The 16,092-nt window shown below is 36.5% G+C and overlaps 1 protein-coding gene across 12 annotated transcripts in view; it reads right to left on the bottom strand.

Annotated features, from left to right (window-relative positions):
* LOC127842628 (stromal interaction molecule 2-like) overlaps window positions 1–16,092 on the bottom strand; it is a 122,441-nt gene that overhangs the window by 82,373 nt on the left and 23,976 nt on the right. For all 12 annotated transcript variants that reach the window (XR_008031799.1, XR_008031801.1, XR_008031800.1 and 9 more), the window contains exon 2: window positions 248–369. Coding sequence is in view for 8 of the 12 variants with exons in the window: in XM_052372239.1 (XP_052228199.1) it covers window positions 248–369 (122 nt within the window). In the remaining 4 variants the exon portion in view is untranslated. The remainder of the gene's footprint in view (window positions 1–247; window positions 370–16,092) is intronic.

Genomic DNA, 16,092 nt, shown 5'->3' with positions numbered 1-16,092 from the left:
TGAGTTTTTTTGTATTCATTACCAGCTTACAGTTAATATATTAAGGCACCCCCTTTCATTCAGGTTCAACACAAGATTTTATTAAACTAGTCTTGAATATTTGCAGCAATCAATATTAACGATTCTTGCTCACCATACATTTTTTAAATTATTTAGAATGCACCTTGCAGCGCACATATGCAAGTTCCAATATCACTTATGTATTAATTGCAGCAATATCTTAATTTTGGCAACTAGGACCCCTTACCTCCTTACTCTCATCCAGGTCAATGTTGCCGCTTTCATCGTCATCTATTTGTTTGTGTAGCGCTACAATTGCTTCAAGGTTTTGTCGGTCCTCTTGGCATGCCCCATCAGTTTCTGGACAATCTGCAAACATATTTTTTGCTGGAAAATGGCTTTGGTTTAAAAAAAAACTCTTTCAATACTGTAATGATAACTTAATAATCCTGTAATGAGTACTGATAATGATAAGTTATGCTCAGAGCAAACTATTGAAATAATAAGGAAAAATGGCCCTATATTTGATAATATAGGCTTTGCAGGGTTTTTAGTTGGTCGCTTAGCGACCAGCTAATGTCGTTGCTCAAAATTCAAGTCGGTTCACCTTATCTACGGAGAGCCTACTAACGCCACACACGCCGTATCCGCACGAGAAAGAGTTGTATAATTTATGCAACAGGTTTGAGTTCTCCAACTATATTCATTCAAAAATGGAAACATTATATGAATATCATGTTAAATGTAATAGTTTCGAACGAACTTATTAAGAAAAGAATCAATAAACAATGATAATTGTATTATACGTGTCGCGGAAGAGATTGTTGATGAATGATTAAAATAGTCCACTTTCTGCTGGGTCTTCGTTACGTCGTATTTTTGCCCAGCTCATTCATAAATCTGAGGCTATTAATAGATGCGGCTGCCGATAAACAAGGGAGAGTACAATTGCACGGCAATCTCCACGCAGAGTTGTCTTTCCTTGCTCTCACATACACCTCAATGACGTAGTACAGGTCATCCATAATCTTAGGTTAATAGATTCGGGAAAACAACACAAATAGTTACACTTGTTTATATTCTCAATTTATAAAACGTTGAATATGAGTTCAACAATAACTTCAGCGATAGGATAGACAACAACAAAAATGCTTCATAATCGCTAAAACCGAAAATAACAAACAATTAATTAAAATAATAATACGAATGGTCTGTTTTGTAACCTCGTTCATGCTTCTACAGCGGGAATTTCTGGGAAACGTTCTTTTGTTCTCAACAGATATCGGCGCTCTTTTGTATTTACGGATGCTAGCAACGCATTAGTAGAAGGTTAGTAGAAGGTGAAGCTTGTTTATATTCACAGTTCTAAATTTATAAACCTTTGCACATGAGTTCACCAATTACTACAGGCATACTTTAGACAACCTCAAAAATGCTTTATAATTGCTAAAACCGAAAACAACTATATATAACAAGAAATATCTTTTTTAAATGAAGTCGGCATATACGCAGACTTGGAAATAAAGTTTGCAATTTACTTTTCTAAATAAATAAACAAAATATAAAAAAGTTTAACTATCATGTTGTTTTTTTCACTTGTAAGTTGCATATTCAACGCATGAAATGTGTGTTAGCATTGTCAAAGCACACATTAGTGTAAGCAAATACCTATATAATATTATGTTATCTATAGGTCTTTGGTGTAAGTAGATACACAAGAGCACCGCATAACGGGTGCCACGCTCGGCTGCAAAAGCTTGTCAGATTATTTTTTTTTAGAGGTCACAGTGAGTGACCTTGACCTTTTGACCTAGTGACCCAAAAATGGGAGTGGCGTGTAGAAATCATCAAGGTGCATGTACATATGAAGTTTCAAAGTTGTAGGGGGAAGCACTATGATGTTAGAGGCAAAGTTGAAGTTTTATATTAGAGGTCACAGTGACCTTGACCTTTGACCTAGTGACCCAAAAATGGGAGTGGCGTGTAGAAATCATCAAGGTTCATGTACATATGAAGTTTCAAAGTTGTAGGTAGAAGCACTGTGATGTTAGAGGCAAAGTTAAAGTTTTATATTAGAAGTCACAGTGACTTTGACCTTTGACCTAGTGACCCAAAAATGGGTGTGGCCTGTAGAACCCATCAAGGTGCATGTACATATGAAGTTTCAAAGTTGTAAGTGGAAGCATTGTGATGTTAGAGGCAAAGTAAAAGTTTTATATTAGAGGTCACAGTGACCTTGACCTTTGACCTAGTGACCCAAAAATGGGTGTGGCATGTAGAACTCATCAAGGTGCATGTACATATGAAGTTTGAAAGTTTTAGGTGGAAGCACTATGATGTTAGAGGCAAAGTTAAAGTTTTATATTAGAGGTCACAGTGACCTTGACCTTTGACCTAGTGACCCAAAAATGGGTGTGGCATGTAAACTCATCAAGATGCATGTACATATGAAGTTTTAAAGTTGTAGGTGGAAGCATTTTAATTTTAGAGCCAATGTAAAGGTTTTAGCACGACGCCCGGACGGCGGACGACAAAGAGGCTATGACAATACCTCGGAGTTTTCTCCGAAAACAGCCGAGCTAAAAATATACTACGGGAGTGCACATCATATGTGTCCTTATTATGAGTATATTTATTCACTATTGAAAAAAAGTATGTTAATATTTGATTTAAACGCAGTTTTTCAACACATTTAAATCACACCTTCATAACCACGTCATTCAAAAATGGGTCTTATGCGTTTCGGCCAGCGTTTGTTAAACCCAACATGTGCATTTGCACAGTCAGGTCAGAGGCGATGCTGTTCGCTATAAAATCACTCAATGTGTTATGATATCATTATGTATCTCCTGACCAGACTGAGAGATGTGCAGGCTGAGTGGGCTATGTATACAAGACTGTCAGAGGACAGCGCGCTCGACTATTCCAGTGCTTGACAGTATTACGTAAGCCATCATGGGGAAATTGTTCATATTCTTTCACAAAAAAAAGGAAAAAAAATTAAAAAATTGGGGGGGGGGGGTAGGGGGGGAGTAGGGGGGGGGGGGGGGAGAGGGGGGTATACTGTAGGGTGTGGTAATTTATTGGATGATGTTAAAAAATATTTTAAAAAAATTGGGGGGGGGTTGGGGGGGGGAATGGGGGGGGGGGTGAGAGGGGGGTATAATGTGGGGTGGGGTAATTTATTAGATGATGTTAAAAAAAATTGGGGGGGGGGAGGTTGGGGGGGGGGGGGGAGATTCTGGGTAGGGGCGTGGGGTATTGTTTGGGTGGAATCCATTGTGGTATTCAGGTAAGTGTTGTTTTGTCAAAGTAATAATAAAATGTGATAATAATTAAAAAAGTTATGGCTATTTAAGCAAAATGTTCAATTATCTAAGTGTAAAAGGGGCCATAATTATGACAAAATGCTCGTTACAGTGGTCTGCTCTTGTTTTTAGGTTGGGGTCATGTTGGTAAACAAGTATGCAAAATATAAAAGCAATATGTCAAAGGATATAGGAAATATTTGGGGTAGTACGCACACTTTAACATTATTATGACAAAATGCTTGATAGAGTTGTCTGCTCTTGTTTATAGGTTGGGGTCATATTGGTAAACAAGTATGCAAAATATGAAAGCAATATGTCAAGTGACATTGAAAATATTTGGGGTAGTACGCACACTTCAACATTTGCTGCATATTCTAAGTGGAAAAGGGGCCATAATTATAACAAAATGCTTGATAGAGTTGTCTGCACTTGTTCATAGGTTGGGGTCATATTGGTAAACAAGTATGCAAAATATAAAAGAAATATGTCAAAGGATGTAGAAAATATTTGGGGAAGTACGCAAAGTTTAACATAGATTTATCAATAATATGCATATTCTAAATGACTGATTGACTGGTTTTGATTGAAAATCTTTTCTTTCATTCAGAAAGCCTGGATTATTTGACGGAGTTAGCTTGTAAAAAATATACAATAACTATAAACAATGCATAAGGGATTTTAATCTAAGGACTGGCTCAAATCGATTATAGCAATCCATCAATCTTCAAGTTGCAGCAAAGTCATAAATATTTTGAAACAAGAGCTGTCACCATAGGATGACTAATGCCCCATATAAACGCTTGATAGAAGTTATGAGCATTTTTCGAAACCTAAACACAGATTTCGAAACCTAAACGCGGACCCTAAGTTCAAGGTCAAAGTCACAGGGGTCAAAATTTGTGTGCGTATGAAAAGACCTTGTCCGTATACACATGCATACCAAATATGAAGGTTATATCTCAAGGGACATAGAAGTAATGAGCATTTTTCAAAACCTTAACGCAGATTTCGAAACCTAAACGCGGACCCTAAGTTCAAGGTCAAGGTCACAAGGGTAAAAAAATTTATGCGTATGGAAAGGCCTTGTCCATATACACATGCATACCAAATATGAAGGTTATATCTCAAGGGACATAGAAGTTATGAGCATTTTTCGAAACCTAAACGCAGATTTCAAAACCTAAACGCGGACCCTTAGTTCAAGGTCAAGGTCACAGGGGTCAAAATTTGTGTGCGTATGAAAGGCCTTGTCCATATACTCATGCATACCAAATATGAAGGTTATATCTCAAGGGACAAAGAAATCATGAGCATTTTTCGAAACCTAAACGCAGATTTCGAAACCTAAACGCGAACCCTAAGTTGAAGGTCAAGGTCACAGGGGTAAAAAAAATTGTGCGTATGGAAAGGCCTTGTCCATATACACATGCATACCAAATATGAAGGTTATATCTCAAGGGACATAGAAGTCATGAGCACTTTTCGAAACCTAAACACAGATTTCGAAACCTAAATGCGGACCCTAAGTTCAAGGTCAAAGTCACAGGGGTAAACATTTTTGTGCGTATGGAAAGGCCTTGTCCATATACACATGCATACCAAATATGAAGGTTATATCTCAAGGGATATAGAAGTTATGAGCATTTTTCGAAACCTAAACGCAGATTTCAAAACCTAAACGCGGACCCTAAGTTCAAGGTCAAGGTCACTTGGGTAAAATTTTTTGAGTGTATGGAAAGGCCTTGTCCATATACAGTGTACACATGCATACCAAATAATAAGGTTATATCTCAAGGGACATAAAAGTTATGAGCATTTTTCGAAACCTAAACGCTAAGTGTGACGGAAAGACAGACAGACGAACAGACGGACAGTCCGATCACTATATGCCACCTTTTCTTCGAAAAGGGGGCATAAAAACAACAACACCAGCTACTAGCATATTACTAAATTAGCAAAATCCATCTGCCCACAACAGGCAGACACTTTAACATTTTTCATTTCCATTTAAATTAGGTAAAACAGAGAAGATATCAATTGTGTAAGCCCACACTTTTCACAAGGAAGAGGTGACATGGTGTTTTGCGTGCTTTCCTAGCAGAAAAAAAATCAAAGTACTGATAGTACTGGTGTGACGATGCTTTTGGAGAGGATGGATATAAAAGCATCAATTTAAGTTGATCTACATCATCACAATTGTGTATGTGGGTAAGAAGTTACGAAAAAAATTGGAGTACGAAAAAAAATTGGGTACTTCAACGTACAAATTTATACTTCAAAGTGTTTATTTTGTACGTCGAAGTACAATTTTTGTACTTTTACATACATTTTGTACGTCAAAGTACATTTCTCTTGTCACCAAGTAGGTCTTGTTGACTTTTGACCCATATGGTACGCCATACACATTTCGTAAGCAGTAATGCGGTCCTACCTATGCTCGTCAAAATGTAAGCGAAATATGTAAACAAAGTGGTAGCCTGTCAGGAATGTTTGAATTAATGAAGAAAATCGTGTATTGATGTATGTTTATTGAAGAAATGTACAGAAAATATGTTAAATAAGCAATAGTGATATTTTTCTCAGTCACATAATTGTTGATAGTTTGATATCAGTAAATTGAAAATGAAAGTAGAACTGTCAAAAATGATAACCTGTCAATGTGTTGTTTTTGCTGGCACGAGAGGGCGATTACACTCAATGTGTTCACATTTTTTACTATAGGCTTTGCCAATGACCTTTATAGTATGGGTGGCTTTGTTATTATTTATTGCTATCATGTAACTGTATGATTGTGTACATGTTTACAATTAACAAAGCATAAATAATAATATAAATATACTGATTGAGCTTATAATAATCTGATAACTATAGCAAGATCAATTTAGTACATAAAATACAATTTTTTGTCCTAATTTCATGAAGACTTGAGATATTTATGCACATAGATATGGGTTGATCCACAAATGAAAAGTATTTTTGATCTGTGTTCGGTGCAGGCTCTTTTTCCATGACTGTGAAAGTTAAATTTTCATGTGAAAATGATGTCAATTTTTTTCTGAAGTATTTCATTCAACCATTGAATAAAATGAACTGTTCTGGGTATTATTTGCCATTTTGATAGGTGTTTGTTAGGTGATCAACAGGAGATGACCAGGGTACCAGAGAAAAGGGATAAACATTTGAGATCTGGTCAGGGCTTCATATAACAGTGGTTAAATGGTATACATTTTATATCTGGCCAGTGCTCAAGAGAAAATGTGTACATAAAGAAAATTTTACCATTTAAAAATGTTTAAATACCGCTTGACTAAGGCTCTTAATTCATCTAGCATGAACACTTGTACTATATCTTTTTAACACTAAAAAATAATATTTAATGTACAAATTTAATCTACCAATGTGAACAGATACTACATAACATATATTTGACTGTATTGAATGTAGGAACTAGCTAAGATATCCATTAGAAAAAAAGATCAGGGGGTGAAATATTCATTGCCTGAAGCTCTGACGCTGGAGCTATGTTTATATATCTTTAAACCCACTGATTAAAAAAGTAAAACAATACAATGATACAACAGAGGGAAAATCATCCCCTCTAAAAAACATGATACATAATTATGTATGATATTTTTGGATCTGGATCTGGATTGGTACACAGCAGGACCTTTAGGTAACGCGCGCTGCGGGAGAGAGATGGGAGTGGCTTACATTTTGGATTTAATTTAATCACTGAAATTCATCACTGAAGTTACAGTATTATCTCATTTGATATAGATGTACATGATTGTATCAAGGAACATAATTAAATAATTATCAGTATAAAGTACAGTCATGATTTCAGTATCATTTAAATGATTTCACTAAAGTTTATCATTCATATACATTAATTTTGTAAATATTATCAATATAAGATACTAGATGCAAACATATTTGAAATAATACAGTTTGATATACTGTACATAATGTAACTACACATCCAAGAAGTCCATCAAACCATTGCAACAGAGCCACCTGGTGTTCCAACACACCAGCAGACAAGTAAAATGCCTTCTGACTTAATGCATTTTACTATTTATAACATCTACATAAGTTACAGATACATGTTTACATTTGTATGTGTTTGAAAAAATGTATAATCTTTAATGACATCATCTGATCATGCATGTCCTAGATTTCAAAATCAAGGCCCTGGTCTGACACATCGGTAACATTAACGTTAAACTTTTACCAGTCTTCTGAAATTAATTTTATTGAACTATGTAATGAAATCTAAATCGGGCAGTGATTTTTCTTGTTTTAAAACAGTCATAGATCAGTTGTGGCCTCTCGGTAATGACCAATTTTTGCTAACTTGTCACAACCTTAAAACTTTCCACACTTTTATAATAGCAAATCTGGATTTAGGTGATCTTCAATGGTACATTTACACTTTAGCTCTGTCATAAGAGTGCTGGTCAAGTCAAGTGCATTCACATCGAATAAATCCTTAGAATTCAATCCATTGTTGACATTAGCGGAGATTTAGTTAATAAATAACTCATATATCCTAAATGAGAGTTTCTAAATAGCCAAACAAGCCGATGTATGCTGGAAGAAAAGTTTTGACACGAGTGTGAACATCCTCTCATGGGCGCGGCCATTGTTGTATGTTGAGGCACGAACGACAACTCTGCTGGAGAATGTTATCAATGCTAATCAGCGAGATATGCCGATTAGAAAAATCGAGTTATCTCAATCGGACTGGCTCGGTCTTTTACATAGCTCGCCATTGTGAAGAATTTTTTCATGGTATGATAACTTAGAGAGCTGCTGAAGCAGCATCGTCAATTATGAAATCATTGACATTTCGCAGTAAAATTAGAAGTTACCTGTACAGGCAACATAATATTCACTGTAGTACAGGTAATCTGCCTCATCTATTGTAATTGACTATCAATGCTTTACAGCATGGTAAGGAGGAGCTATCAATGAAATAGTGATTTGATGGGAAAACGTATGGGCCGTGCTCTGTGCAGAATGTGTTTAATGCATGTGCGTAAAGTGTCATTCCAGATTAGCCTGTGCAATCCACACAGGCTAATCAGGGACGACACTTTCTGCCTAAACTATAGTTTTGCTAAGAAGAGACTTTCTTTAAACAAAAAATATCATAAAAGTGGAAAGTGTGGTCCTTTATTAGCCTATGCGGACTGCACAGGCTAATCTATGACGACACTTTACACACATGCATTAAACCCCCTTTTCACAGAGCACTGCCCATATTGTGAATGCCAATGTGAGTATGATTTTCTTGGAAATTGCCAAAAAAATATAATTAAAATCCAAGCAATGTGGGTTGGTGCAATTTTGGATTGTCCATTGGGATATCCCATACACAATTTTTTTCAAAGGATGGTCCAATGTTACAAAACCTGACTCAGATACAGGATTTGGGTTTAGGAATATGGGATATTTAACAATTAAAAACTGTTCAAAAGTAAGAAAAAGTTTCTGCCAAAAAATAAGTAGTGGCATGTTACTGTCAATTACATACATACGCTCAATTGCATACTGTATGGTGTAGCTTTCAGTTTCTTTCATGTCAGTCGAGTCATAAGAAAACTTCTAATATTTGACAGTTTTTTTCTCAGAAACAAGCTGTTTTTGCTGAGGTGCACACAGCATTTTCCCATCTATAATTACAACAGTCACAACAATTATTATGTACCACTCTTCGACTTATAACAAAGTCTTCTTTGAAATTTTTCATTTATAAATATCACAATATTACATAATCACAGAAATCATTAATTATTTGAATATCAAATTTGACACTACGTTTTCGACATGCTCCTTAAAATAAGCTTTCCTCTGGGAAAATGGGGCTTACTTCATGAGCGGAAAGTGTTGTTCCACATTAGCCTGTGAAGTCCGTACAGGCGTGTTGTTCCACATTAGCCTGTGAAGTCCGTACAGGCGTGTTGTTCCACATTAGCCTGTGAAGTCCGTACAGGAAAGTGTTGTTCCACATTAGCCTGTGAAGTCCGTACAGGAAAGTGTTGTTCCACATTAGCCTGTGAAGTCCGTACAGGAAAGTGTTGTTCCACATTAGCCTGTGAAGTCCGTACAGGAAAGTGTTGTTCCACATTAGCCTGTGAAGTCCGTACAGGAAAGTGTTGTTTCACATTAGCCTGTGAAGTCCGTACAGGAAAGTGTTGTTTCACATTAGCCTGTGAAGTCCGTACACGGAAAGTGTTGTTCCACATTAGCCTGTGAAGTCCGTACAGGAAAGTGTTGTTTCACATTAGCCTGTGAAGTCCGTACACGGAAAGTGTTGTTCCACATTAGCCTGTGAAGTCCGTACACGGAAAGTGTTGTTCCACATTAGCCTGTGAAGTCCGTACAGGAAAGTGTTGTTTCACATTAGCCTGTGAAGTCCGTACACGGAAAGTGTTGTTTCACATTAGCCTGTGAAGTCCGTACACGGAAAGTGTTGTTTCACATTAGCCTGTGAAGTCCGTACACGGAAAGTGTTGTTTCACATTAGCCTGTGAAGTCCGTACACGGAAAGTGTTGTTCCACATTAGCCTGTGAAGTCCGTACACGGAAAGTGTTGTTCCACATTAGCCTGTGAAGTCCGTACACGGAAAGTGTTGTTCCACATTAGCCTGTGAAGTCCGTACACGGAAAGTGTTGTTCCACATTAGCCTGTGAAGTCCGTACACGGAAAGTGTTGTTCCACATTAGCCTGTGAAGTCCGTACACGGAAAGTGTTGTTCCACATTAGCCTGTGAAGTCCGTACACGGAAAGTGTTGTTCCACATTAGCCTGTGAAGTCCGTACACGGAAAGTGTTGTTCCACATTAGCCTGTGAAGTCCGTACACGGAAAGTGTTGTTCCACATTAGCCTGTGAAGTCCGTACAGGCTAATAATGAACATCGCTTTCCACTTTTATGGTATTTTTCATTTTAAGGGATTTTCAAAAATCATGTTTTGGCAGAAAGTTTCATTCCTCTTTAGTCTGTGCTGCCTGCACAGGCTAATGTGGAACAACACTTTAACCACATACATGAAGCACTGTTTTCCCAAAACAGTGACTCAATTATTCATTTGAAACACAAAGTCAGACAGGGAAGCCTTCATTCTAATTGCAGACATCTGGTACAGGAGGAACATCAAGGCCATCAACAGTCAATTAACAATATGTACATGGTCGGAGACTACCTCATCAAAAGCACCTTCCATAAACATTGCTGTTAGTTATGAGCCAATAACCTACTTACTACTGGATGTACCCTAACAGTTGGTTACACCACACCAGTGGCTGTAAGTTTGATATGTCTTCCTTACAACATAACTGGCAAACACACTGGTATAAACTATAATTATCAAGGTAATTCCAATTAATCTGATCTTCATTACAACAGAAATTTTCATATACCTGAAACACATGATTGCCAGGAATTTTATAGTAGAAAGTTAGAAATGCATTCAACAGTCAGGTGCTTGCACTAAATATTAATCTATATGCAGAAAAACTGTAGAAAACAAATTTGTACTAAATAATGTTCTTTATGCAGAAAACTATAGTAAGTCCATACAGTGTAAATAAGTTCAATAGTTTGTTAAAATTCTGGCCCATATTTTGACCAGATTTGTTTTATTAACATCAAGAGGGTGTCATATTACAATTACTACCATCTGTGGACATATCAGAGTGAATAGTCGGCATAGCAGCAAACAATAATTCTGTTGCCAGACTATTAATGAAAATTAATGTAGAATACATTTGGTGTTAAAACACATCAATAATGCAAAATACTGTTGTAAAGAAATCTTGATTAAACAGATTTTGATATTGTATAATCAGGATTTTTATTGATCAAACAAGTTTGTACAAAGACTCTAAGGACTATAGCTAAAATCAAACTTGCTAATACAGGCATAAATAATATATTGTACATCTTCTTTCAGTCACCTGACATAATAACCACATATTTGATGTTGAATATCTGTATAAGTATTATAGCTTATGTACAATTAAAGCTCAACATGTATCTTTTAAAAAGCTGAAAATGTTTTTCTTTAAATTAAGACATTTAACTAAGCAAGGAAACCAGATTTTCACCTTTCAACAAATTGATTTAACTTTGAAAGCATTGTCTTCACCTAATCTTCATATGCACAAAATAACTGCACAATACCTTTATCCACATACAAGGTATTGACTGGAAACTATTTTTCTATTTTCAAAACAATGACCTTGAACCAAATTGCCCAAAAGAAGCCGCATCCTAGGTCTGCATTAAATTTAAGATACCTATATAAAAAATTAAAGCAAAATACCTCCTTCCAAACTTAAGTTATTGAGCAGAAACTCTGTTTCAATGTTCAGTAGCAATGACCTTGACCTCACTGGCCCCAAATGCAATCCCTTGCTAGATCAGCCTATAACATACCTACACAAACAATATCAGAAGCTATCACTATCCTTATTGAAGTTATTCAGCTTATTTTTCTATTTTTAGCCGATCTTAAACTTTACCCAACAGTCAAAGTCATATTTCTTGGTCAGTGAATGTTCATAAAGATCATGACCACATATGTAAAGTTTGATTTCAATATCTGTAATAAATATAGAGATATGGAGTAGTTGCACACAAAGGTTTCAAGAATTATCCAATTAAACAAGATGCGTTTGTGAAACACAATGTCCCCCTATATGACGCTTGACCTTGAAGGATGACCTTGACCTTGACCCTTCACAACTCAAAATGTGCAGCTCCATGAGATACACATGCATTTCAAATATAAAATTGCTAGCTTCAATATTGCAGAAGTGACATTACATGAGCAATTTTGACCCATATATTTGACCTTGAAGGATGACCTTGACCTTTCACCACTCAAAATGTGCAGCTCCATGAGATACACATGCATGCCAAATATCAAGTTGCTATCTTCAATATTGCAAAAGTATTCATAAAATAAGCGATTTGGGCCACATATATTTGACCTCTGACCTTGAAGGATGACCTTGACCTTTCACCACTCAAATTGTGCAGCTCCATGAGATACACATGCATGCCAAATATCAAGTTGCTATCTTCAATATTTCAAAAGTATTCATAAAATAAGCGATTTGGGCCACATATATTTGACCTCTGACCTTGAAGGTTGACCTATGACCTTGACTTTTCACCACTCAAAATGTGCAGCTCCATGAGATACACATGCATGCCAAATATCAAGTTGCTATCTTCAATATTGCAAAAGTATTCATAAAATGAGCGATTTTGGCCACATATATTTGACCTCTGACCTTGAAGGATGACCTTGACCTTTCACCACTCAAAATGTGCAGCTCCATGAGATACACATGTATGCCAAATATCAAGTTGCTATATTCAATATAGCAAAAGTTATTGCAAAATGTAAAAGTTGGCGCAAACCAACCAACCAACAGACCAACCAACAGACAGGGCAAAAACAATATGTCCCCCACTACTATAGTGGGGGACATAAAAAGGGGTATCAATTCTGGTAAATTGAAGATCAGAGTTATGGTACTTAGTCACAGACCTCAACTAGAAATGGCACGGCAGAGGCCGACGCGTATCCCCACGCCGCATGTTTGACCCAGGGGCGCACCAGGGTTAGTAACGGGGCCATGCATAGTTGAGATTGACCGTATTGTCACAAGAGATGTTCAGTATCAATTTGAAGTAAATCAGTGTAGAAATGAAGAAGTTAATGTAAAATAACACAAGAGGACCAAGATGGCCCTAGTTCGCTCACCTGAGAGGAGTCGGTTCATTCAAACTTGACCTAGATAATGTCAAGACAAACATCCTGGTCAAGTTTCATCATTATTGAACCAAAACTCTGGCATACAGTACACTCCACGCGTTTTCCCCAATTTCCCTCCATACTCTGCGGGTTTCGACCTGGAGGGAGATTAATAAAATCCCGCTATACGCGGCGTTTGCATGATTTTGGACGCGGCGGTTAACGATCGGCAAAACTGATCAGCCGACGCGGCGGCCCTCGGCGTTGGCAACGCGGGGGAAACTCCACGTTTTACGAGATAACGATCAATTTAATTTTGTTTGACTTCCTGATTTTCAAATAAAATTACATTTATTACAAGTACATACATGTACATGTAGTTTAATATTTACAATTAAAAAAAACAACCAAGATAGATCGATCCCGACGTGGTTGTAGAAGTAGTTGTTGTTGTATAGAAAACTCGTTGATTTACGACACACAAAACGTCGTCTTTTAACTAATACTTACCAATTAATATAAACACAGTTTGCAACATTGTTTTTATTTTGATAATTTAATCCAAAGTTTTCATGTTAGCAGGTGATTTTCTATACTGAGCATGTATACAAATGACCAAGGACCCTAAAAATCTCGCAATTCTGTGTGAATTGACAGTTTGACGTAATCAAAGAAAAGCCGCTTCCTGTCTAAAGGCATAACTTACTCAAGTGAACACTTTCAACGAATGCATAAGGAATGGTTTTAATTGTCGGAACAAAGTCAATTCTTTGCTCGCTAATGCATTGATTTTCTCTTTGTTTGTAGGTTATTCCATTGATTGCTAAAAGGTGGTAACTATTGACTTGATAATTGCATTTAATATTCACAGTTGTATTCTTGTTGCGTCGACATTCTAAACAGTGTTTACCAGTAATTATGGACCAAATCGACAGAGTGGCATTCACACATGTTAATCCCTTTTGTCAAAACACCGCAGACAGCAGTCTACACAATTGGTCAGTAGACAAGCTTTGCGTGTTTTCATAACGTCAAACACTTAAAATCCAGTTCCGCCCAGATGTCTTCTTTATTCAGTTCACAGTACAATTAGTGTTAAAATAATTACTCTACTAAAATACCGTAACGATAAAGATTCGGCGTGTTCGATTTGAAATTATTATGGAGGAAATATCAACTTATTCGCGATATAATTTCGTTAATAAATACCAAAGAAACTTTTAACCGAAATCAACAAAATTCAATGTTCTCTGCGCTACAAAGTCACAAAAACTCACAAAGTTACAACGTATTCAAAATATGTGTGCAAAGATGGTTCTACAACGGAGGAAATTCGACAGTTCCAAACAGGCGTTATTTGACTTGCACTGGCTACCGATTAAATACAGAATTAACTTCAAAATTTTGTGTTATATGTATAACTGCCATACTTCAAGAGCACCGGAGTACTTAAAAGAACTCCTGACACCGTATACATCCAGTCGCACAGGCATGAGGTCCGCTGACAGACTGGATGGGTGTTATGTAGTCCCGTTCAACAAACGAAAGACATTTTGTGACAGAAGTTTCTCTACAATTGGTCCAAAGTTGTGGAACGTTTTACCACCGTACATTCGTAAATCTGACAATATTAACGCCTTTAAGAAGAATCTTAAAACATACTTTTTTAGTGATTTTAACTCAATGTTTCTGTAACCTTCGCATTACTTACTTCGAGTATGCATGCATGATTATGTTCACTACCACATAAATATACTTTTATTCTTCGCGTGTTTTAGTAAAATATTTATGTTAATTTATATAGTATTAATTTATAATAGTTTACTTTTTTACACTTTTATTTATTCGACGAATGATTTATATATCTTAATCATAATTACGTTGTTTATATGTTCATTGTTTTTTTTTAAATGCTTGATTATCGCAATTTTTTATTTGTAAACTGATTGTGATTTTATGCTCTGTACGTGTTTATTATGTTTTTCAGTGTATTGTAAAACGCCACTGAATATGCACTTGTGTATAGATATAGGCGTTTAATTAAATAAAACACATTTAACATTTATTTAAAGTTTGTATCAAAAAAATCAATACATGCACGCTTTGCAGGAGTATACATTGTACCTTGACCTTGTACATTGCAGCATAATTTTCGCGCGCTTTTGTCGGGAAATATATACATGATGACTGTATATTGGAAGCATTTGTAAACGTCGTGTTAACAATTAAAAATCGTAGTGTGTTTCAGATTACTAATTATTATTCTCATTTGGAAATTTTACGGAACATTATTCTTGTGTCATATGTGTTATGATTTAAATATTAATTTGTCAAATGTATTATATTAGACTAATTCATATTGTAGACGTACCTGTGAATTAAAAAACATAATTTTTATACGTATTAATTTTCTATACAATTATCTTTTTTATACATGTACCACAGTATTTAAACAATTTATTATAACAATGTTTTTATTTTTTGGCATGCCCAGTAGCACACTGCTAACGCGGCGTTGCGCGGCGGTCACTGATAAGAACGGAAAGTGTCTGCATTTACCGTCTAGCCTAAAGTAATACACGCCGCGGGAATTAGCAAACGCGTCGTAACGCCGAGCGTTTTATCGAGTTCACCTCGCTCTTCCAACGCCGCGTGAACACTCGCCAGCAGAAAAAAACCCGCGGAGGGAGCGCGTTTTTTGGGGAAAACGCGTGGAGTGTACTGTATGAAGTGTTTTTGTATTTGTAAGATTTGACCTGGTGACCATGTTTTTTTTACCCAGCATGACCCAGTTTCAAACTTGATCGAGATATCATTGGGACAAATCTTCTGACCAAGTTTCATGAAGATCGGGCATGAAATGTGGCCTCTAGAGTTTTTACAAACCAAATGTGGACGACGGACGGATGGACGGAAGACGGACAAAGACTGGTCACAAAAGCTCACCTGAGCAATCAGGTGAGCTAATCAAAAATGAGTGAAAATCACTGACCCGGAGCAATTCCAGGC

The sequence above is a fragment of the Dreissena polymorpha genome, chromosome 8 (genome assembly GCF_020536995.1).
Source record: "Dreissena polymorpha isolate Duluth1 chromosome 8, UMN_Dpol_1.0, whole genome shotgun sequence".
Taxonomy (NCBI): domain Eukaryota; kingdom Metazoa; phylum Mollusca; class Bivalvia; order Myida; family Dreissenidae; genus Dreissena; species Dreissena polymorpha.
The sequence above is the reverse complement of the archived record's forward strand: the minus strand, read 5'-3'. Positions and strand labels throughout refer to the sequence as shown.